Source organism: Halichoeres trimaculatus, unplaced genomic scaffold (assembly GCF_033239565.1).
Source record: "Halichoeres trimaculatus isolate MK-OKI-2021-1 unplaced genomic scaffold, fHalTri1.1 fHalTri1_scaffold_3, whole genome shotgun sequence".
In the NCBI taxonomy this organism is placed as follows: Eukaryota; Metazoa; Chordata; class Actinopteri; order Labriformes; family Labridae; genus Halichoeres; species Halichoeres trimaculatus.
Window position 1 is genome coordinate 30,122,304 of NW_027437181.1, and position 25,278 is coordinate 30,147,581.

Consider the following 25,278-nt stretch of genomic DNA (forward strand, 5'->3'; position numbering starts at 1 on the left):
TTTTCTGGATAGTGGAGGAAGCAATAGAAAATGCTCTGCTGATCAGGGTCAGTGTTTGGTCCTGAGAGATGGAGAGAAAAGATTAGCCATAGAGAGCCGAGGTGTGGGGATAGTGTAGGTCAAAGAGGTAAGGGCCTGGTTATGGAAGGCTTTAAAGGTCAGGAGAAAGACTTTAAACTGGATGTGTTGTGGAACAGAGAGCAGTGGAGGTTTTGGTGATGTGGGAAGAGAAATGAGTTTGCATTTGAGCAGCAGAGTTCTGGGTGTGGGGGAGTTTACCGACAACTTTGGATGGATAAACCATATAATATGGCAGTTGACACTGTATAAGGGATGAGTTGTGATTTTCAAATATTCAAATAATGGTTAAATGATTATATCGTGAATATTTTTTTGTTGCTTTTTCTCGAGCTCTTGGTTGTAATGTGCTCTAATCAATAATGGTGTGTGAAGAGCATCTGAAAGCTTTCTGCTTTTGCCATAAAATAACAAAAAAAATTCCATCACAACTTGAAACAGCATAAGTTGTAGGTATTAAGGAATTAAAGGAACAAAAATAAGAGATGAGGTCAAGTGCACACTTTGCTTAGTAAAACAAGAATATCATACACATTAATATATCATTTAACTTGCCTACAATAACTTTGCAGAGTTATTGTAGGAGCTCTGTGTCTTTATGCCTGTATAGGGGCAGGGAACAATCTGAATAATCTAAATAAACTCAAACCAGAGTCTCCTGATGTTGTTTAGACAGAAAAAACAATAAGTGTCAATGAATTGTGAAAATACATCTTCCCTGTTGACAGTTTTTGTCTTATTTACCTCCACCAAGGAAGTTATGTTTTGGGAGCGGATCTTGATGAAATTTTCAGGAAATATTCAAAATAGGATAAGGAAGAAGTGATTACATACGGGAGGTGATCTGGATCACCATCTGGATCCAGGACTTTTTTTTAAAGGATTCTTTATCATTGTAAGATAGGGCCGTTTTCACCAAATGTGTATATAACTCCACAATTAATGATCTGATTGCTTTGCAAAACAACACAAGACAAGGTCACAACAATTTCTGACAGATGTAAAAGTACGATCTACATTCTGGCAATATTCTGGATACTAAGATCCAGAATATGAAATATTTACTGGGTCATCATAATTTTCATCACTGTCAGGTAACAAATTATCGTATAAACCTGAAACTAACACCAAATTGTAGCAGACAGTCTGCTGAAAGGGAGTATAACATTAAAGTCGAACTCAAGTGTTGTGTGGCGATCACAATATGCTTGGTTGAGGTCTGATCTCTCTGCTGTGCTTTTCTAGTTTTCTACTGCCAAGGTTAAATATCTCTGTTGAAAGAAATGTCACTGCAGCTAATGTTTAATAAAGAAACATTGAAAAAAGGTGTCTATTAAGACAGACACTAAGAGATACGCTAGCATGAAGTGCAACTTTGCTTCATTATGGTAGAAATAGGGCTTCTTTTGAATGAATTTGACACCAAGGCTTTGGCTGAAAGTGGCATTAATGCTACAATGTCCTCTGTTTTTCCTAAGATTTTTTTTAAAATTTCCTTTTATATATTCAATACCAGCTTTTTATAAATAAATCAATTCACTGATTTGATTTTTCTCTGGGCTTCCTGCGAGCTCTGAGAGCTGTATTTTCTGTACTCCCATCAGCTTCCTCCTCCTTAGTGTTTCTTTGAGCCTTCATGTTGGGTTGTTGTTCCTAGAGGTTTAAAAACAAATAGCTCAGAGACATATAGCACAGTGTTGGAGTCACTCCACACACACAAATACACAGACCACTGGATTAAAACACAAACCTTGTCAACTCTAGAATACAGTCACAGAATATTGTCTTTGAGCATACTGTGATTCCGTAGTTTATATCTGTCAATAAAGAAACATGTAGAAGTATAATCCTGCCACAGATGTAATCCCTCCAACAGCTGGTGCATCAAACCTATCTTCAAATGTTGTTGGGGAACAGTGTGACTCTCCAGCATTAAAACGGTGCATGCACATATGAGGACTGTTTTGCTCTAAATCAACAGGCTATGTTCAGGCTCAGGTCAGCATAAGGCTCTGAAATATTCTCTCACACAGGTTGTATTCAGGTCTGAATGAGTTATGAGGGGAAAGGCTGAGATGAAAGTGGGGGCTGCGTCAAGAGCTAAGATTACATGTTTCAAAGATGACTTCTTCCTGCTCTAGGATATAAAAATGTCCTCAGAGCACATCCCCCAGTGGAAAAAGCTTCTCAGGGTCTATTATGATTTCGGTCATGTTGCTTTACAGGTTATGCTTGTTAACAGAACTCAGTCTGCTCCATTCCTCTGAGACCATCGTTGTATTTATTTTATAGAATGTTTTGGATCTTTACAAACCCAACACTGTCATGTGTCTGAATGATCAGAAAGTAAAACCCTCAAAACAACTGGGTGAGTGTTGGGTGGGTGGGAAAATCTAACATTATTCTGTTTAACGGTGTGTGGGTTTATTGAAGAGTTTTAATGCTGCCCACGTAGTGAGGCTCAAAGGACCCCAGATAGCTGCTAAACGATACATGACTACATGTTGAAAAAAAGTGTCATCATCCCACGTTGCAGCGCAGAGAGTGGGAGATAATGGATACACTTGACCCTATTTTTCTGACTCCTGTGACTCAGCGCTTCTCACTGCATGACATCAAATCAAGTTTTGTGTTTGTGATTTCCTAAGAATTACCAACAGTTGGAGGTTTACTGCATTGCAGGAAACAGGGTACGGTTTACAGAAATTTGGGTTTTCATCGAGATCTGGGGCTGAATGCGGCATGTCTAAGAATACATAAAACTATAAGACAAATGATGTCATCTCCGGTTGGCATTAGGGGCCTCTGTGGTGTCAAATTGGAAACAGGTTGAAAGGATCTGAACACTTAGTTTGATTGCTCTGAAGTATTCCAGCTTTAAATCATGAAACAATAGCTGGTTTCTCTGCCAAAGCGTTACTGTGATGAAGGCCCAACTTGATGCCTTTATGAACATTTAAAGATTTATTTGACTTCATTCCCCAGAGGAGAGATGCATGGCAGCGAAGAAGTTATTGCTCAGAAATCTAATACTGGCTCTTGTGACAGAGTTGGGAGTTAGAGGGTTTTTTAATGCTCCTGGGATCCAGAGGATGTGACTTTTCATGAAGAGAAATTAATGATTTATCTTCTCAGTGGTGTGAAAACCAGCAGGCTTCTTGACTGGATCTTGAAAATGTATGTAGCTGAATCACTCTTTGGATGATCTCTCCCACTCCAAAAAAAAGCCATTTGAACTAGGTCTTATCACATTTTGACAGTGTGGCAGATTTTGACACGGCTGATTGCTCTCATGATGTGACAGCTCAAAAAAGCAATCCTTCATACATGCCACCACTTAGTATTTGGACAATCTGGGACGCTTGTGTGTGAGTGTGTGTTACGAGCCATGTCTCCTGGGGGATTAAATTGTTGAGAGATGACAGATGTCCTTTTTAAAACTCCTGTTGGATTAAGTGAGATAGCTCTAATTGAATTAGATTCAGAGTCTAATAAGCCAGAGCAGGATCCGTGTAATTGTGACACTTTTTCCCTCCCCGCCTTGTTCCCTTCCTCTCACAGTGTCAATGGCTTGGTTTGTGTCAGAGGGGATTCAGGGCCACCTGGCTGCCTTTCAGCTGTGATTACAAAGGGAACAATACGTGGCACGGTGTAGAGTGTGTTTTTGGCGCACATCCAGGACCACGGTCACACTCTGATTCTTTACATTACTTATCTACATGTTACACGGCATCTCTTTCACCAACTCCTCCAGATTTGCTGCCTGTGGCACTCTTACATCTCCCAGGCGTGGCATTTCCTGACAATTAAACTACATGTCAGCATTTGGCACGCCCCCATCTGAGAATGAGAAAGTCCCATGTTTCCCTAAGCGCTCACTTACAACAGGACAGACAGACTTGATGTGAACATTTTTTTAAATGGTTTACTGAAACCTCAGGTGTTAAAACACTTGAGTCACAACCCGTTTTAATGAACTTCCTATTGAAACTTTGGAAGAATAAGTTAAGTACAAGCTTAAAGTTTGTTGCTGCAGATATTTCAAGGGAGAATCCACTATTTTTCAGGCACGCCCGTGTTAACTCTGCCAAGGTGGTTATGTTTTTTTTGGAGAGTTTGTCTATCTGTTCGTTTGTCTTACTCAAAAAGTAACAAACGGATCTTGATGAAATCTTCAGGAAATGTTCAAAATGAGATAAGGAAGAAGTGATTAAACTTTGTAGGTGATTCGGATCACCGTCTGGATCCAGGAACTTTTTGAAAGATCCGTTATCATTGTAAGATGGGGCTGTTTTCACCATATGTGTATATAACTCCACCATAAATGGTTGGCTTGCTTTGCAAAACAATACAAAGAGAGGTCAGAACAATTTCTGACAGATGTAAAAGTACGATACAGATCCTGGCAATATTCTGGATACTAAGATCTGGAATATGAAATATGTACTGGGTCATCATAACTTTCAACACTGTCAGGTAACAAATTATCATACAAACCTGCAGCTAACACCAAATTATAGCAGACAGTCTGCTGAAAGGAAGTATAACATTAAAGTAGGACTAAAGTGTTGCGTGGCAATCACAATATGCTTGACAGAGGTCTGCGCTCTGAATGCTTTTCGAGTTTTAATGCTTATGCTGAATCGCAACATAAATTTGAAAAAAGGTCAGAAAAAAATTGATCCAGTCTTCTCTCCAGTGTCCTTTTGAAAGATGCATCTCCACAAATTTTATTGGTGATCACAAAGAAAGAGTCACTTTCTCTATTCTCCCTCCGCTCAGCTTTAAAATAATCCTCAAAAACAAAACTTTAGGAGCCTCTTGCATTATTCTTCAGTGTCTTTTTCAAAAAGCTTTTTATGCTTTAAGACGTTTTCAGTCAAAGCTGGTGGTCTGCCTCTGTTACAAATTGATAAAAAGTATGACTCTGTCATTGCATGCCAACAAATCCACTATTACCATCTCTTGACATTTGATTTTGACTTTTTTAACTTGTGTGCAAGAATAACACTTAAAGTATCCATGTGAGAGTAACGTGTCTGGATACCAGGATGTTGATTGAGTGGGATAATCCCTGTCAGTCATTGGTTTATTGGTGTTTATCAGGCTGTGTAACATGATTTATCCGGCAGCTGTTGTTTTATTGGCAAATATAATTATTAGCCTTTTTTAAATTTCTCCCAAAGGGTTTGTTAAACTGCCTGAGTGGATTAAAGTAGACTGAACTCCAAACTCAGTTTCTTCACAGTGTACTTTCTCGCACACACACACATACACACACACACACACACACACACACACACACACACACACACACACACACACACACACACACACACACACACACACACACACACACACACACACACACATACACACACACACACACACACACAGCAGTCAAAACTGTTCCTACACTTTGGCTGTTTTCCAAACCGCCTACTACACCAGCAGTGCCTACTATTTTGGCTGAAGTTCAGTATGTAGTAGGTAGTCTGTGAAAACTTGCAAAATCTGCAGTATGCCAAACATCCCTGGATGTCCTATTGATCCAGGAAAATTTCTCAGTATACAATGGACCAGTCTACCTGGCATCATCTGGAGCTCCACCTTCCGAGACTCGAAACCAGAGTAAAAACAGACCCAAAAGAACAGTCATACTACATACTACATACTACAAGCTAAAGCAGTAAGTAGGTAGTATGTAGCGCCTACTACATACTACATTCACATGTAATATGTAGTAGGCGATTTGGAAAACAGCTTTTGTCATTCTCTGAGGCACCAGACCATTCACCGGACCTTCACACAAATACACCAGAGCTTATTCACCTGAGGCCGAAGCAGAACCCTCTAAATACCAGATGTCAATCTTTTGTCGTGTCCTTCCTCCAGAAGGAGGGTTGGAAGAAGGTTAGTTTTTTATCAACCATATCAACCATCATTATTTTCTCTCTTTTTTCTTTTAGATTATTTAAACCCCTAACTATTTACTTTCTACATTTTGAGGAATCGAAGCGCAGATGGCCTAGTGGTTTAGGTCGTGCTCCGTGCGGTTCGCCCTCATGCAGATGGCCTGAGTTGAATTCAGCCTGTGGCCTCTTTCGTGCATGTCACTCCCCACTCTTGCCCTGTTTCCTCCAGTATCCACTGTCCTCTCCTCTATCCAATTAAAGCCATAAAAGCCCAAAAAACGTAAAAATGAATAAATTTTGAGGAGTCCCTCATTCCCTGTACTTTGTGCGATAGAAATTAAATATGTGGTTTGTGTGCTTTTATGAAAGCAGTTTTGAAACTTAAAACACCTGTCTTATTACGAACATCAGCTGTAAACAAATTAAGAAAAAAATCTATAATGGGAAAAGTTATGGGATCTAGAACCCCAACAGGGTGTGACAAGACTCCTACATAACACTAGAAGATTATTTAATTGATTTAAAATAACATGTACATAGTTAAGTTGGAAAAAGGAGGATTCAGAATAAAAATGCCAATGCTGTGTTAGCCTGCTGAATTAGCATGCTAACTGAAACTAACGCATTAACCATATTTTCACTTTTAACTGGCTTGACTTCATAAACGGGTTGTCATACATAAAGGCTTTAAACACATTTAAAGACAATCAAAATTTAAAAGCTCAAAAATATAAAGGGATTGAGATGTGGGGAAAAAATACTCTGTTTTCATATCCAACGTGTAGATCTAGTTTCGATGTCCTTATTCTTTTGCCTGAACTTCATTTTTTATGTCCTTTAATTATTAACACAGTTCTCCAAAATGATGTTGTTTCCCCTTCACTGCTTTGTACGGTGAAACGTTTCCTTGTCCCTGCTTCAGTAAAGAGTCAGCTCCAGTCTTACCATGTCTGCAACAAAGGTGGCCTTCTTCAAAGAAGCTTCAGTTACAGTAGCTTCGTTCTGTATGAACCTCTCTGTCTGCACTTGGTCTGTTGTCCTTTTTCATCTTTTCTTTTTCTGTCCCTCAGCACTCGCTTTCTGAAAATGGGTTTCAACAAGAATCTTGAATTTGAGTCCTGCAATCAAAGGATTAGTCTTCTAACCTCTTTGGCTCTCTGTTGCAGTGAGATTGGGAGGGTGTGAAATAAGAATAGGGATGATTAACTTGTTGGCATGCTGAACTAAAATTGATCAGTGTTGAGTGGTGAGCAGCCAGTAGCCTTCTGATGACCTGCTGTGCTGACATTCCCCTGAGTGTCAGCCCACCTTGAGGGATGAGGGCATTTCCTGGGACACGCCAGGAGGATAATGTCTCCTTGAGATTCACCAAGATTCTCCACTCTCACGACTCTCTTATCCTGGAAGAGCACTTCTGCTGCAAAGCAATTAGGCAAGACAAATGGGACATTGACAAGACTGCTCATGTTCTGTGCTAATGTTGCTTTTTCTGTCTTTTAGCATAATGCCTTCCTGTTTGAAACAAATTTAAGCAAAAGCTCAGAGAGTGTCTTCAGGTTTCACAAGGTAACGAATTCTGTGCATTCAGCATTTAAAGGCTTGTTTACAAAGACTGTTTTTGTCTGTGTGTGTGTACTTTACAGGCTTGTGGAGTCAGGTAGCGGCAGTGTGCAGAGCCTGTCCCTCTCTGATAGTCACCTGGCAGAGCTGGATGGAGACACCCTGCGTCTGTTTGGACTCGGGGCCCTGGAGGCCCTGGAAAGGGGCTGGGGGGTTCAGACTGCTGGTGCTGTCACTGTCATAACCTTCCGCTACATCAACTTTGACGCCATTGTACCAACACTGCCGAGAATAAGGGTCAAGTTCCCCAATCTATCGGTAAGAGCAGAAGCCACATACCACAATGAGCCATGGGGTTATGTTGATAAAATAAAAACTAATTTGGTTCAAATCAGTTCTTAATGTCACCTCAAGCTAGACTGCTTCAACAGAAAACAAAAAATGAGGCTTATAGTGATCTTATCCCTAAATATAGTCTGACTTCTGTGTCCAAACCAACAGAAGTGTTGAATAACCTTTTGTGACAGGATCCTCTACATGTCAGTAAAAATGTTTCTGCAAACTCTCAGCCTATAACTCCTCATTATTACAAAATAGTAAAGGTGCTGTGAAAAGGGGTCAATTCAAAGGGAAAGAAAAGAGTTCATCAGCAGTAAATGGTCGGATGAAGATGAAATCAAAGATTAAAATACCTGGTTTATATATCTGTTACCTCAGCCTCACTGAGCTGCCTCTGGTGTTCGTGCTACAGCGTTGGAATTCATTACTGTTATTTAGGAAAGAAGTATTTATGTGAGAAGGGTTTTCTTTCTGCCTCCAGCCATAGAGAAATGCAGTGGATTCACTGTGGTAACTTTGTTTGGAGAGCAGCTGTCTGTCAAAAAGTGAAGAAATACTATCTGTTAGATTGACACTGACTAATTAAAAAATAATGTTTAATCACTTATTTCCTACCTTAGCATCTGATCTTCTTGGAAACCAACATCAGCCGTCTGCCCCAGCTGGCGGCCCTGGCTCAGGTGAGACGTCTGGACCAGCTGACCATCCACCCAGAGGGAAACCCAGTGGTTAGTCTGGCTCTATGGCGCTCCTTCACCATCTACCGCCTCCACCACTTCAACTTACAGAGGATCAACGGCCAAGAGGTGAGGAATAGTTTGGCCCCCTGCTGTCTGACGGTGGTCTCTTCCATTCCAAAAGCAAAACATAAGTAATCTAGAAAAACTAACATTTTTTATTTTTGCCAAAAAGGAACTTTCACTTTTAAAGTGACTGTGACGAGTTTTTAAGTGATCTTGCAAAAGTCTTCCTTCTAACAAAATGCCTGATCGTAATCCACACTTTAAAATGAGATTATCAGCACTAATATTAAGAGTTACGGGTTATTTCAAAATGCTACTTCTCAGCCCCCTAATTGGATCGAGCAGGACTGGATTGATTTGCGGCATGTCTAAGTCTCTATGACAACACTTCACCAGCTGACAAAGTTAAGTAGTGAGAAGAGAGATCCGTTATTTTTTCTGCTGAAAACGATTTCCATGATTAATTTTGTAGTGATGGTGGACACTGGAGCCTAACTGTCGGACAGAAAAAGGACAGAAGAGCAGAAGAAAGATAAACAGGAGCACAGGCTAAAGCCTAACATAGGGGCTAAACTGTTTGTGATAATGTTCATTCCAACCCACAGTCAGCAGTTATTCTGCAGTGGTCTGTTCAAACTTGAGAGTCTATCAATAAAATGAAGAGTGAAGTTACGTTAGTTCTGATTGGTAGATGACTGGCAGGACATAGCTAACCAGGATTCACTAACGTTACGTATTACAGACATGTCTTAGAGCACCAGACAGCCAGCTGTGCTAAATATAAATAGCTACTAAACTGCTTACAAACTGACAGTGTTTACTTGTTTTCACATTAACCTTCAGATACGTCAGAGCACCAGGCAGCAGATAGCTCTACATATAGCCAGCTGCTACAACGTTAGCTTGATGTCATGTTTCAAACCATAGTGCTATGTAACCAGACTGATAAATACCTTACCTCAGCACGTTATGTCCAGTAAAAAGTTGTCTTGAACAAAGAAAACTTGTTACGATCTGATCTCCATTTATTACTCACAGCATCTTTAATTTGACATTTTAGAAGCGAAATATTTTGCTGAGATTTAACACTCTGCTTCCTATTCAAAAGTTGGGTGAGACAGTTCAAACTTTATTATTTCCACATATATCTGTTGAATATTGGGCTACTTTAAAATGCTTATTGGCTTAGCACAAACATTAGATTGAAGAAACTCTAATAAATGGTCTTTTGTTTTCTGAAATTATTAAGATGTAACTTGAAAAATAATCTGAAAGCCATTTTTTGTTGCTTTGTTTTTATGGTCTCAGCTGTTGACTCTGTGTTCTTACGTGACTAGCTTCTGTTAAATGTACTCAGACATGACTTGGCAGAGATATACTTTTCCCCTGAGGCTATCACTTATGACAAAAAATGTATACCCTATACAAAGCTGCAGCTCTGACTTTGTCTTTTCATTTAGTTGAAATACTAACACTAAGACCTGTCAGCGATCTGTTAGCATCATGTTGGAGTTCTCCTCTGTGTGTCACCTTCAGGTCACCATGAATGATGTGATTGCTGCAGAGCGTGTGTTTGGAACTCTGGGTCATATAGCAGCTACTGAAACTCCTCGCTGCAGGCTCCTCGTGCTGCTGGAAGAGTCCAGGTGAGAACTTGATCTCAGACATAACCTAACATTATCAGATAAGTGACAGGTGTGTTTCTGTCCTGAGCGGTGCTCGCTCTTCTTTTAGATATGTCAAGAATGTGGATTCTTAAATGTGAATTTGAGTTACAGCGTACAGCTTGTGTGAGTGTGTAAGCTACTGTACTTGTATGTGCATGCCTGTGCGTAGAGTTTTGTGTGTATATGTTCTTGCGTGTGTTCACATTTGTGTGAGACAGCGAGACAGAGCCTGGCACCAAGGAGCCAGGGGAATTAGACTATGAGTCTCAGAGCAAGGGTGGGTACTTGGCACTTGGACACAAACATTCCTGTCTCTCCCCAGCCAAGAGCTCTTGAGTTCTGTCGCTCTTGTTTAATGGACATCGTCCCCGCAAAAAGGAGCCAAATTCTGCTAAATTTGTCCCACATGAGAACATTTCTAATGGCTCTTTTTGTCCTGGTGAGTGAGGGCAGGCTTGATTGTGGAAGGTCAAATACAAAGCTACATACAGTATTACTGTCTTCAGAGGCTGGAAATGTGCCCGATGAAATCATCTGACTTGTGATTTGAAGTTGTATTACATGTAGCTCCAAACAGACTCCCTGTTTGATGGATAGGATTCAGGTAATTTAACTTTCTGGGTCAAAGTTAAACAGCTACAACTGGAAGTGAGTGATAGATATTGAGATGCCGTAATGTCCTTCACAACCCAAATGATCTTGAGGCTGTTGATTTCTGTGTTAGACAGATAATGCTCAAAATCTCCGCGATAAAGATTTAAGATTTAATCTGAACTGTACTTTCTGGTTCAAAAACTGCCAAATAGAAAGCAGAGAAACCCTTATTGAAAACACAGATACTGTAGAGTATTTGTTCAATATGTCAGTGATTTAATCCTTTATTCATGTGTGCTGTGTCACAGACATTCTTTTAAAAATAGTTTCTTAATCCATCATCCCAACCCTGAGCCATTAAAATCAAAATCACTTCACTTCAGCTGTTTCACTGCTTATAGGGCTCACTAACTCATTCCACTAATGCAATAAACTGGGTACATATGGCCCTTCAAGTGGGATAAACTCTATCACAGAAATACTTTCAACCCTGATGTAATGCGGTGTAAGATAGAGATTATCCTTGCATGCTGGATTTTGGTTAGCGCAAGGGAGCTGTCATCAATTTTTTGCTACCTCGCTGTGCTTGGTTTAGATTGCTCGTCTCAGATCAAACAAGAAATGTGAAACATCATTTTTCAGCTTGAGATGAATCACAGGATAGGCTTCACTGCATTTCTCATATGCTGTAGTTTTTTTTTTTTTCTATGAAGCCACTCTGTGAGCCGCTTCATGTGGAGAAGGAAACAATGGCAGGTGAACAACTTAAGTTGACAGAACAACGTGTTGTATTCCCTCTCTTACATTCTCTGCACACTTGCCGAGTCATTAAGTTTAAATGAGCTGCAATCTAGACATATTTGCTTTTTGCCCCCAAAGGGTTTGCACTTAAATGTCCCATATTCTGCTCCTTTTCTGCAGTTTAATACGGATCATTGATGTCTTCATGAAATGGTAGTAACATGTTTTGGTCCAAAAAGCCAATAAATCAAGCACAGCAGCATTGTTTCCAGGCTCTCATAGCCCCTCTGTTCAGAACGCTTTGATTTAGTGGGTGTGACCTTCATATGTAAATGAGCCACTGCTGACACTGCCCTGCTCTTCAGCGTCACTGAGAGCGGCGCCACGAGCTCCGAGTGCACAATGTTTAGAAAACAGTGCAGCTTGTTTACCGTAACATCACAGGCTAAAACAACAGGCTAACCACAGCTACAGTTAGCATCCTGAAGCTAACACAGAGACAGGGGGGACACTGAGGGAAAGCTCTTACATATGCTCCACAGCAAACAGCATTTAAAATACTCACATTTCCAGGGTCCGAGGTTTGTTGGCGGATGGTTGGTAATGCGCCTGGATTCAGGACCAGTCTATTCACTAGCCCTCTGTTGTACTGTCCAGAGTTGGAGAATCAGTCTGCAGTGAAATGACTAGCACACACATGCACGGTTTTACTGAGTGTAGCTGGCACATTTCCCCGATAAATGAACTCTAGCCACTTAGTCTTGTCTTCTTCTGAGATGGGAAGCCTGTGCATTGAACCATGTGGCTGTTTACAGCCAAAAACAGAGCAGTGATGGCTCTTCTACTTTGGCAATCCCCTCCCGGCTGCTGGAGAGATTTCTCTTCAACATCTGGGAGGGGGGTGGGCAGGGAGTGGGTTTGGGATATCTGCTCCGGTGGACCAATCAGGTCAGGCTTGCTCCTGATTGGTCAAAAAAGGGAACCGCTGACGTCAGCAAATCCCCAAAATCCAAACAGCTTGTTTTAGGTCAGGATTTTACATTCACAAGCACTACTAAGTACAGGTTTTGTCATTAAATGTCATAATTTGTGGGCTGGGAAGAAAGCCAAAGACCCACAGATTTCACTAAAAGACTTAATAAAGTGATTTTTGCATAATATGGAACCTTTAGAATTAGTAAAATGGACACTACTCTGACTTTTTCTAATGCCTGATTGAGTTTACCCAACTTTGACATACACTTACACCTTGAACTCATTGCTCCTCGTTTGCGTAATGTGTGAGTGATTCAGTAAATTACGGAGAGATCCTGTTTGACATACACAGATGAATTTTCAAACACTCTTTAAACCATCCTGCAAAGAATGTTTGCCTGCAGCTTCGTCTGACAATACTGTTTCAGCATCCTGGCACTGACCCGTGGGACATGTTGAAGCAGTGATGTCTAAACACAAGATTTCAAACTGATAGACACCACTGGATGTTGTTCACATCACTTTCAAATCCTTTACTCATGTATGAATGCACATGCTGTCTGCTCTGATGTGTTTCTGGTGATTTCATTTTTTGTGTTTCTGACAGAGTGAGGTGTAATACAATGATGACAGTGGCTCCCTGCCACTTTTTCTTCCATGTGCCTGTGTCTCATCTTTACGTTACTAACTCTCTTCCTTTGCCCTCAAGGAAGCGTCAGCTTCAGTTCCTGTTGGAGGGGCGTGGACGGCGAGCTGGGCTCAGTCCTGAAGAGCTGCGAGACAACGGGAAGCTCCTGGGTGAAGGGCTGAGTAGAGCGTTGTTTAACTACCCGAGCAGAGACTGTGCAGAGAGCCCTGAGGTCAGCACTTCTGTTTGTTTATTTATTTATTTATTATCTGGTTTGAGAAATACCGAAAACTGATACTTTGTAAAGGCTAATTAAAGTCCCACATAAACTCATTTGTAAAATATCAGCTCAGAAAGCCTTAGTTCACAATCAAACTGACATACTTAACCCTCACCAAACATCATCTTTTCAGCCTCCAAACACTTCATTATTACAGTAAACAGTGTTTGATGGTGCAAAGCAAAAGCCCCATATAAATTCATTTCAATTCACTAATTTAATCATGTGGACAGAGAAAGCTGTAAGCATCAGGACATGCTATCATAGATTTAACACACCAACAGGCAGGAGTCAACACTCACTATCTTCATAATTAGTGTTTGTGTGTGTGAGTGTGTGTGTGTGTGTGTGCGTGCCAGGAATAACTATGTTGGCAACTACCAGCACAGATGTTCTGCTTAATGCAATTTTTCAACACCACATCTGGTGCTGATGCCCTTGTGATGTTATCAGTGTCTTTTTAAATTAAATTGTCCCAATGAAATGGAATTAAATCTTGTCCTGTTTGTAAACGAAGCACTTGTGGTTTTGATATTTAAATACCATAAAAGATGAAGTAACCTGCAGCCCATCAGATGGATGAGAGGCCTGGTTATGGGTGGGCCTTCAGTCTGTTTCAAAAGACAGCTTACGTGCATATTAAAGTGATCAGCTGACAGATAACATGTTGTACTTATAAGCAGCTCTGCTCCGGTCACCACATTTCATGGTCTTTCATTTGTCTTGGCATCTTAGCTGTGAGAGATGCTGGCGTCAGTCATGTGGGGTACACATACTGGAGTGTTAAAAAGAGGTGTCCACTAAAGCAGTAAATATTGGTATTTTATTGCAAAACCTCAAATTGTACTTGTTTTTGATTAGAGATGTATCAATCCAATCTTGGTGTTGGGTATCGCTCTTATGCAGAGTCATCATGTAAGGTCGGATATCGGTGACAAAGGGGCAATCTGTAGGCCAAATCTGTTCAAGCGAGTACCATGCTCTTCTGTGTTTACAATTATCACGTGGGTAACAACACTGGTATGTCTGCGCTTTTTTCTAGGCTGAGTTTAGATACCATGAAGGAAGATACCTTAAGCGTCTCTTAGGAATGAGTACCATAGACTGTATATAGAGTGGACAGTGTAGCTCCACCGTTTATCATTGTACGGTTTTGAAGCCAAAATTCCTCTGTCACAGGCGCAGCCATCGAAGCAGTTGTGCAACCAGAGTCTGTGCAGTAGAGGCTGTGAGGGATTCTGGGAGAATCTGAGAGGAGCCGGGTGACAAAAACAATAATTACTTTTTTGCTTTCCAGAGTCTGATCTCTATTTGACTCTCCCTCCCTCCCAACATATTTTACAATCCCGCCAAAATTCACATACGAACGCCAGCTATCAATCATTGTTAAATGTAACATAAAACCTTGTTTTTAACTTTGTAGAACTAATGAAAATGAAACTTTTCGGAAAAAAAGAGGAATTAAATACAGCCAAATGATATCTTGAAATCACCACAACAATAGGATGTGAAAAACATTTCTACAAGGTGTATTAATTTTTTAAAGTTTGACCACAGCCCATCTGGAATAACTGGGGAGATGGATTTTTTGACCTATACTGCAGCCAGCCACCAGGGGGAGCAGTTGTCTGTGGTGACGTCACTTCGAGCAGACCATTTTTTTTACAGTCTATGATGGGGACCTTTCCTTTTCTTTTAAAAGATACAGTATCGATGCCCGGTTCCTGGAAATTGGTATCATGGTACTCATTGGTACTCATCGGTACCAATTTTTGGTTCTTTTGTGTTTATGTGGTAAAAAAAAAAAACACAATTTGTTTAATAATAAAAACTCAAAGTTTTTTCAATTTAAATTTAGTTCTCAAAATATAACCTTGAAATGCTGTGTTCATGGCCAGAAAGGAAAATCACCTACTCTTCCACTCCCTCACAGTCACAATAATGCATTTAGGTACCTAAACATGGTACCTTTTGATTTTGTGTGCACTACAGACATATTTCGGTCCGTGCTTACAAAAGTACCTAATGCAGTACCCATTCCTAGTGGCTCTGCAGTTTGGAGCTATTTCTATTATAGCACATACAGAAGAAGGAGTCAGAAGCAGCACCAGTATTCTTGATCCAAGAAACATGGTCTTTATTTGATAAAGGGGGTCGTAACCAGGAGACAATAGCAAAGGCAGAGGTACAGAATTGACAGGCAAGAGACAAGAACCAGGAATCAAAAGAGTGGTCTAAACACTGAGAGCTAATCTTACCAGGAGTGCTGGATAACTTCATGAGTTTATCTGGCAAGTGGTAAGTAGACACACTGGGAATATAAAGAAGCATGCTGTTTAGAAAACAAGACACAGGTCAAACACATTTGGAAGAGGGGTCAGGTGATCACACAGGAGAGAGACTGTACCAGAACTGAAAGACAGAGAGACAGGTTTTGGTAAATTAAGACAGACACCCATTACAATCTCAGCTCAGATTCACCAATGACTCTGACACGAACTTGCATTATGTGCAAGTTTCATTCCTCACTATTGCACTTATGCTGAGGTAACAAACTGTACTTCCTTATAATATTGGAGATTTACTCACTACTCATTTACACATTTACAATCCCATAAAATAATAATAATACACTCAGCTAAATGTATCTTTTTACCATTTTGGTTAAAAAATTAGAAAATCCTGGAGTTGCCAAAAGATAATTCTCAGTGTCATCCTCATATTAACAAATAGAGAATACAATGTAAAAGTACATTAATGCTGGTATAAATGATATAAGAATAAGCCCCTCGGGCCAATACAATAGTTTATCACAGTACCAACCTTTGCCACTGTCTTTCTGGTATTGAGCCATTGAAAAGGTCCTGCCATGAATCAAAGTTGTGTTTTGGATATTAGTCAGTGGGGTTTGATGTTAGTGCTTGTTTTAAATTTTTTTCACTGCTTTTTTTTTAATCACGAAAATGTTCAGATCAAAACAATATTAAAACTAAGTGTGATTTTTTTACACAAGGTACAGATTTGAAATTATTCAAAGTAACTTTGAAGTGCAATGCCATCATTAATGAACCAAGTGACTAAAGCTATCATTGCTTCAGGCTGTATCACATTTTTGGAGGGGTAAAAAGATATAACTAACTTAAAAAATCTTAAAATTCCTTAAAGGGGACACATTAAGAGAAGTTCTAGAAATGTAAGCTAACCATTAAAACCTTAAGCATCAAAAATACAGTAGCTTAATTATATTAAGGTAGACCACAGCTCTTTGAAACAGACATGTAAACGATGTAAACGATGTAAAACGTGGTGAAGATGCGTATTTTTGACCACAGTTATTGTGTTCTTGGTTCAACAGTTCTTTCCTAAAATTGTCCTTAATCAATAATGTTATATACGTGCACTGCGAAAGCTTCATTTTACCTTCAGAGTCCTCTGATTAAATCACTTTCTCTTCTTGATCCGCCTTGCCTCATCATTTCAAAACACAAAAAACCCAACACCTGGCTTTTTAAAAACATGTCAGTGATATTCTTTCCTTCTCGTCACAGGAGGGCACTGTAGAGTCGTCCGAGCGTGCCACCATGGTAGATCAGTACCTCCAAGAGTTGGTCCAAAGGGCATCAGATACCTATCTTAAGGAGGAGGCTCTGCACAAGCTCTGGCCCTCCATGTTTGCAGAGATGGTGAGGGACTGTGTGATGGAGATGAGGGACCGAGCCGCCTTCCGCCAAGCCAGCCTTGCAAAGATCTCCCAGACCAAGTGAAAAGGACCAAAGGTTCACACTTAGATCACACACACTGCACACTAACTTTCCTGACGTCATGTCAAACTCCATCTCTAACATCACAAAGAGACTTATCATTGACTGTCAAGTCAAAGAATCTTTGGACACTGAAGGATGTATCCCCAAGTCTGTAAGCGCTTTCCTGAATGGATGTAGACGATTTTAAAGTCTGAAGAAGTTAACGTAAAACAAGTTGATTGAATGTAGATTTTTCACTGTACACACACACACACACACACACACACACACACACACACACACACACACACACACACACACACACACACACACACACACACACACACACACACACACACACACTATATTTGATGCTCCAGTGTCTGGACCTGTAACATACTTGAAGAACGTCAAAGGGACTCGATGACTCGCAGTGCATTGTGGTCCCTACGGAGCATCCTCTGCACTTTAAAGCCTTCTGAATGACCCCTCTCCACCTTTACTGTCATCAGCTGAAAATGACCTGTGTCTCTTTTGTTGAGACTAGAATGATTTTTCTGTGTCTTCAGTCCTCTTCTCACTCTCATGTATTTTCTCCTTTGTGGCATAAAAAGAAGGGCACAAATGAGGTCATGGACTTTTTTGTTTACCACTGATTTTCTGTATGGTACTTAGTATTAAAAGATTCTGTATTAACACTCAGTGTGAGACAACCTTTGACTGATTGCCTTTTCCCAGCATTTTCTCTCTCTCTAGGAAGGAAGAAATCAAGTCAAGCCATGTCGACGAGTTTTATTTATCCTGCCAAATATCACAAATCACAATCTCTACAGCATACGACGTCATCTATCATTGGACCCCTCCAGGCATTTTTATCTGTAATCGGGCATTAAATCAGTGCAGATAAGATGCCAGGGCTCCCTGGCTCCAACAACATGAATCCGCCTCTAAAGTACAGTCATGCTCAGTTTTTATCTCTGCTGGTCCCTCTCTCAGATAGTCTTCCATTATTAACATCTATTCAATTATAAACTCTGTCGGGCCGTACTTTTTTAGACTAAGGACATGAGCTGGGCCGCACATTTTTAGCAGCAAAGTCAAGCTGCTGAGGCCCTCTCCTCAGCTATGCAAGTGCAAGTCTGCTTTATTTTTGTACAGCTCAGCTTGTAAGACACAGTCAAACTTCTGAGATCCCTTGGGGAAGTTTGTTCGAAACGCAGGATGTTTTTCACTATGGTGTCTTTGGAAGGGATGCATACCGAATTAGGTACTTTTATAGCTACCAACCAAATTCTGTCAACTGTACTGGGTACCAATTCACGTAAAACCAAAAGGTACCATGTTTAGGTCCCTAAATGCATCCTTGTAACTGTGAGGGAGTGGAAGAGTAGGCTATATTCCATGCTGGACATGAACACAACATTGCAAGGATATGTACCGAGAAAGAAATATGTTAAATAGAAAAAAAATCACAATTTATTATTAAACAAATTGATATTTTTACCACATAAACACAAAAAAATTGGTACCATTGCCATGCACCGGGTAACGGTACCGTATCTTTTCAAATGTGAAAGGTACCCAACCCTAGTCTTTGGACACTATCTTCCAGCACTGCAATGCACTCCATGCAGAGCAAACACATTGGTTTGGTTTCTGGACTTGGTAGTAAAACAAATAAATAATTTTTAGTCCATGCAGGATCAAATTGATGATATTTCTTGCTGATTTTTTGATTCAGGGTAGAAGGAGACACTGCATTTCACCTGTGTAGGACTGCTAATGTTAACTTTTCAAACGTACCTGCTCAATGACTCAATGCTTTGGGTTAGTTGCTAGGTTACGATAGGTGTTGAGGTCAATATTTGTATTAATGTTGGAATTTTTGTAACAACTTGTCAGTGTTACTAAAAGATGTTTTTCTCATCGGACCCAAATCCCAATCACTTAACAGCTGCTTTGGGGATGCTAATTTGATAGCCCTGTCATAGACCATTGGTCTTTCTCTGTTCTTTCTTCATTCTTGTGTGTGTATGTGTGCGTGTGTGTGTCCACAGAGACCTAAAAACCATGATAAGCCTCCAGGATAGTGTGAACACCAGCTGGAATGTCCCTTAAGGCAAAGAGACGTCCCTAGTTTCTCATCACCTGGCCCTGCTTCCCTCACTTTAACCACCCTGCAAAGATTTTCTGAACTCATCTTTAATGAGGCATGAAGGTCGAGAGCACAGCGCTGATCTGGAGGAGTATCTGCAGGGTGGATGAAGCGTCAAAAAGCCCCACACACAAACAGAGAAACTGACAGGTACTGCTGCCCAGCATCATGCGCTCCAAAGGAGATCAATGCTGTGCTCACAAGCTGTTGACTTGTACTTTACTTGAGATGATGTGTACCTGGTTTTCTCTCCTAGAGGCTGTTGGTAAGAATTCAGGCCTGGTGATGACCCATGGTAGCTCATATTTTGTTTTCATTTTAATCTGGAAAATAATCACTTTGGGATGGATGGTGGCAGCATGTGGGATACCTCTCCAGATAGTTGAATCCAACCTGTGGTGAAGGCCTCTGTTTTTAAAAGCTGTTTCTGTAGTGCCTTAAACTTTCATTCTCTAAAAACGCTACAACAGTTGTTTGCTGCAGCTCTGATAAACAACATTGTTTTGTGCTGACACATTCTGTCATTTTATGGGACTATGGCTGTCAGCGTCTTATGAGAAGTGTAGTCCCAAAGGACTGATAGAAAGAACTGTGTGACTCATGACAGCATGCAGACACAGAAACAGAGAGCAGGAACACTTCTCAGAAGAGCTGAGTCAGGCCGTTCAGAGGTTCAGTGATTCCTGAGGCCCCAACACATCAAAAAAGTCCTGACTGACAATAAGTGATAATAACCTTTAATAAGTTCATGTTGTGAATCAGATACTTTGCTGGTATTTTCCACAGCTGTAGATTGGCATTCATGTGGACTATCCTTTGTTCTTTTTTTGGCAGTGTGAAGGCAGTGCTCCAGGCCTTGTTGACTGTCAGTGCATGATAATTACTGTGTGATGTTTCTGCTGCTGAAGGTAAGGTCTGAGGATTATGATATTTCTTCATAGTCTTTCAATTTGAGTCTTCGTCCAGAAAAAGGAAGCAGCACCAGCTTCAAACTTTAGCTTTACATTCAGGAAACCCTAGAATCAAATATGCAATAACTTATTAACAGATGATCTCCTCTTATTTTTATCAACAAATGATCTAATCCCTGTGAAATGATCAGGTTATTGTCTGTTGCTTTAAAAGCTTTATTTCTCTGTTTAGTGTACAATGTATGGCAGGTTTTCTGTTAATCTAAATTATGACTTTAATAAAATAGCTTAAACTAAATTGGTAACCTCAATCTTTGGCCACACAGAGGAGTTTAATAACAGAGTGAGTGGATGAATAGACAGCAGCGTTGTTGTACTGTCATCAACGTAACAAAAGACTGCAGTCAGGCAATATTATCTTCACAATTTGCGTTTGGGTGAGTGACAAGCAATAAAGCTCAGTGCTGCTCTGGAGGCTGCAGTGTTGCAGTGCTCGACCCTCTGATAGACTTTTGTCTGGTCTGGGGACATGGCTGCCAATTCGTTACGGCTCAAAGGACCAACTATTAGCTGCTCCTGGAATGAACTGAGTGCATTGTTTATTGAGAGACAGGCGCTATATAAAAAAACTACCATTTGTTTTGATATGTATGTATTTATTTGGGGATTTAACACCATGTTTTTATTGAGAGCAGCTTAGAATTTGATAAGAAATGAACACAGCTAATTTCCTTATTTAATGTTTTATGATTTATTTTTCATATAATATCAACTTTTAATACAAGCAGCAATAAGGTTGATTTTTTAACTTATTTATTTACTTTTTAAAAACATGTAGTAAAATGTTTGTTATGCCTGACGATTGGTTTGATTTTGTTTTAGTTTAACTGTTCATTGGCAGGTCAGAGCACATTTTTGTCTGGTGTCAAACAACAGGGACTCTCCAGATCTCGTGTGTGGAAGGCCTCCACTGGGTCATCCGGAACGGCCGTTCATTAACGATGCTTTAATTGGTGCCTTGTTTTCCTGTGAGGGGTTTGGAAACATTGGGGTTAAAGGCAAATTCCTGAGCAGCATCAACATCCACGCACCTGTGCGGCTGGCCAGAGGGGGCAACAACAGAGCCAGCCCCCCTGCAGAGACGTACAAAGACGTATGTACTTTAACACACTGTGCAGAGGCACAGGATGGAGTAAAACTGTAAGTATGGACTAACTGATGCACATAGATTTCCTCGCTTTTATCGATGATGTTGACCAGACAGTAAAGACCTCATGAGATGTACAGACAGTGGCTGTAATGAGCTACATGTTGTGTGACACGCACTGAACAATGCACAGCTCTGTTTTTTTCAGATAGATAAACTAAAACTACAGGCTGAAGAGAAACATGAGGTTTATTCATGTGCAAAACTATGGGACCACCTTTGGCATCTGATTTACCTGGTTTGTTGAACATAATTTAAATAGTGTACATTTCTGTGCTGGTTCTTCAACCTTTTACATGTGAATACGTGATTTCTGATCTTGATAATGACAAACAGGAGCACAGGTGGCCTGGTGGTTTAGGTTGTGCTCCATGAGGTTCGTCCTAGCAAGGGTGGTCAAAGTTTCAATCCAGCCTGTGGCCTCTTTCCCGCATGAAACGTCCTGCTCTCACCCTGTTTCCTGCTCTATACTCTGTCCTCTCCTATCCAATTAAAGGTATAAAAGGTCTGAAAATAGCTTTAAAAAAAAGAAAATGATACACACAGCACTGTAGATCCAGCTAAACCCATTGTAACCTAAAACAATTTACACATTTGTCACACAATGATAGCAAAGTGAAGGCTGCATATCATAAACTCTAAAGTCATTGATTGTATTTAAAGATGGAGTGCTGTGGTTTCCAATGTTTTTAACATAGATATAATGTAACAATCAAGGGGGTGACATCCAGTTGAGAAAAATTAGGTCTATGCGGAAGTTCTTAAAGTGGCAGAATCCACTCTCATGCCTGCTGCAGAAAGATCAGAAACCACATAGACACCAAGCCAATAGAACAGACTTTTACAGCATTAAAAAACAAAACCAACAAATTTACATCCTGGTTCAAAAAATGACTTGGGTCTGAAAAGCTAATTTCTCCATTTGCACGCACTGTTTTGGGTGTTATTTTTTTTCCTAATTCTGTGGTTTAGAAGATATAAGGATCATGAGTTTGTCTGATCAGAGGCACAGCTCAGCTCAAGTGACTAGTGGGCGCCCAATAGCCGTTAGTCATTCCCAATATGGATAACAATTGGCTTCATTTCACTGTGTCAGGCACTGACGGGTGATGTCGCAGAGGCTATGTCCATATTTTATACAATGTGTGGTAAAAATGCAGGATGTTCATTCTAAATGTGTGCAGATTTTCAAACTGCTCAAAAAAGTCCATTCTAAAAAATATCACAAGATCTTCAAGACCCTTGCTGTAATGCAAGACAACCAATAAAAAGCTGATCAGCTCTATCTCTGTGTCAAAGCTTAGCCTGGAGAAGAAAGTACACAACAAGGGGAAACTTAGAAGTGGATTACAATCATGAGTATTCCATCACATTTGGTAGTTTTAGTTTCAGCAGCGGAGAGAAGAGTGAAGTCAGCATCAACCAGACTAAAATCTAATTTTCAAGTTGTACAGTATCTACACAGCCAGACATTGCAGAGGTTGGATGGGCGTTTTGTGATTGAATCAAACAGTAGCAGCATGCTATAGATCGCCTGCTATCTGTGACACTGTTACTGAATGTGAACTGATATCTGGATATCTGGTTTCTAGAAATACTTGTGTGTCCACCATTGTAGATTCCAGGTGCTGCTGAGTTTTGGCTTCACAGCAGTCGCTAAATTAGATCATTTACGAGCCCGTGGCTCCAATGTGGACATGTCAGTGTGAGGGAGCGGAGTGTCAGAGGCACTGGGGCTGAGCAATTGAAAAAATAACTTTCACTCTCTCCCCGCCCTCTCCTCCACACACACACTGAGCGCGCCACACACTCACTCAACGGAGAATGGAGGAATCACACACCTACACATTTACATGACACACAGACGGAGAGGGAGACACGCAGGGGGAGAGAGAGTGGATTTCGCTACAGGGGGCGCAACAGAGGTTGTTTTCTGTCTGCCGTCTCTGTTTCCAGGTTCCTGTCACTCTGCGTGTCCGTGCGTCAAAGAAGAACCGCGGGGATCACCATGATGATCCGGGTGCCGCGTTAGGATCTGATCCTCAGCTTTGGACGCGGATTTACTGACTTACATGGCATATCACGCAGTCTCCAGAGGAACAAACCTGCATTTCTACCTGGATTAATGTTTCGACCATGAGGATACAGGTCTGCGCTTGGAAATGGATCTGTAAGCGCAACAGTGTAGGACACTCTCGTTTGAAAGCGCAGTGAAGTAACAAAAACTTCAAGAGAAGCCTCTCAAAAGTGACCTGCAGGTATGTCGACGTGTTAGCTGCAATCATAATGACAGACATGTTCAAAGGAGGCACTGTTACTCGTCCTTACCTTTGATTGTTAATTCTTGTAGTAGCCTGTGAGACAAGGTGCAAAGCATTGAGTTATAAGGTTTGGGTGAGGGGTGATCGTCTCTGGACCTCAGACCTCCTGTTAAATGGGGGTAACAGTTTTCAGCAGGGGGGCTTCCTCATTAAGAGCCACAGGTCAGAGAGGTCAACTCACATGGTCAAGTGGGTAAAAGTCGATTACTTGACCCTCAGAGTTAGTCTGTTCAGGGCTATCAGATATGATGTTAGTTGAGACATAGTTGTGTTGAGCACATTTTGTGACATTACTCTGTATGCATAAAGTGATTAAACATTAGTGTTGCATAAATAAATAAATTAATTAAAAAAAATAAAAAATAAAAACACGTCTAAACCACTCAGGTGTCCACTAAGCTAAAAGTTTCTATTTTCTCTTCAGAATCCACCTTAAGAAATCCAGGAGCTATGCAGGCAGCCTGTGTCTGGTTGGTCAGGTATGTCAAAGGGACTGTTTCAACACTTCACACATGAAAAGTTTTTGGTATTGTTTCATCTAACTAAGCCAGGGGTGGCCAACCTGTGGCTCGCAAGCCGCATATGGCTCTTTGCCTTTCAGTGTACGGCTCTTCGATCCACTTATAAATATGATATATTGTTGCAAACATTGGGATCAGTACTGATCACTACTTGGGTGATGAGATTGATACTCAAGTTTCAATTTCTTTTCTCTACATGCGCTCCTCTCAATCGCTTATGTGCTCTTAGATAGATAGATAGATAGATAGATAGATAGATAGATAGATAGATAGATAGATAGATAGATAGATAGATGGAACTTTGTCTCTTCTGCGGTAAAAACATAAATTTGTCTTTGACACGGCTCTGAGTACAAATTTAAATACACTTACAAACACAATATATCTCGCTTTGAAAATTGGAAATGTATTGATTTTTATTTTATGTAAATTCGTTTATGTGTGAGAGGAAGTGCATTTGTAAAACCACGTTTTTTGGTGGCTCTTTGTAGTACCACAGTAATTTTTGTGGCTCTGAATGGTTGGCCACCCCTGAACTAAGCAGATAAATGCATTTTCCAATTTAGTTTGACTCTTGAACCCTTTTTAATTAGGCGTTCTTGGATATTAGCATCAAACTGTTCTCTTTAAAGCTAAAATACCACCTGTTTCAAACTCCCAGTGTCAGCAGTAATCCCTCCTGTCTGTTCTTTGTAGTGTTCCTCTTCTTCTGCTGTTGCTCCCACCAGACCCCCTGCACTGCCAACACACTGCAGACCACAGGATAGAGGTGAGAGGCGGTTGTGAAGCAGGTGGTGCAAATGAAAGAGAAAAGATCTGTAGCATGTGTGATCTGTTTGACACCCATTTGTGGGAGGGGAGACCTCCCCTGAACATCCGGCTACCATTAACCCATTTTCA

General features: G+C 40.6%; 2 protein-coding genes across 3 annotated transcripts in view; both read left to right on the forward strand.

The window, feature by feature from the left end:
- lrrc49 (leucine rich repeat containing 49) overlaps positions 1 to 17,615 on the forward strand; it is a 39,323-nt gene extending 21,708 nt beyond the window's left edge. For both annotated transcript variants that reach the window (XM_074666470.1, XM_074666471.1), the window contains exons 14-18: positions 7,637 to 7,871; positions 8,513 to 8,698; positions 10,172 to 10,281; positions 13,322 to 13,472; positions 17,069 to 17,615. In XM_074666470.1, the coding sequence (XP_074522571.1) occupies positions 7,637 to 7,871; positions 8,513 to 8,698; positions 10,172 to 10,281; positions 13,322 to 13,472; positions 17,069 to 17,284 (898 nt within the window). In that variant the 3' untranslated portion in view covers positions 17,285 to 17,615. The remainder of the gene's footprint in view (positions 1 to 7,636; positions 7,872 to 8,512; positions 8,699 to 10,171; positions 10,282 to 13,321; positions 13,473 to 17,068) is intronic.
- Positions 17,616 to 19,339: 1,724 nt separating this feature from the next.
- The window catches only part of thsd4 (thrombospondin type 1 domain containing 4), a 67,447-nt gene continuing 61,508 nt past the window's right edge, over positions 19,340 to 25,278 (forward strand). The window contains exons 1-5 of the mRNA XM_074667318.1: positions 19,340 to 19,568; positions 20,253 to 20,326; positions 21,266 to 23,794; positions 24,282 to 24,336; positions 25,075 to 25,147. Coding sequence (XP_074523419.1) covers positions 24,308 to 24,336; positions 25,075 to 25,147 — 102 coding nt within the window. The 5' untranslated portion in view covers positions 19,340 to 19,568; positions 20,253 to 20,326; positions 21,266 to 23,794; positions 24,282 to 24,307. The remainder of the gene's footprint in view (positions 19,569 to 20,252; positions 20,327 to 21,265; positions 23,795 to 24,281; positions 24,337 to 25,074; positions 25,148 to 25,278) is intronic.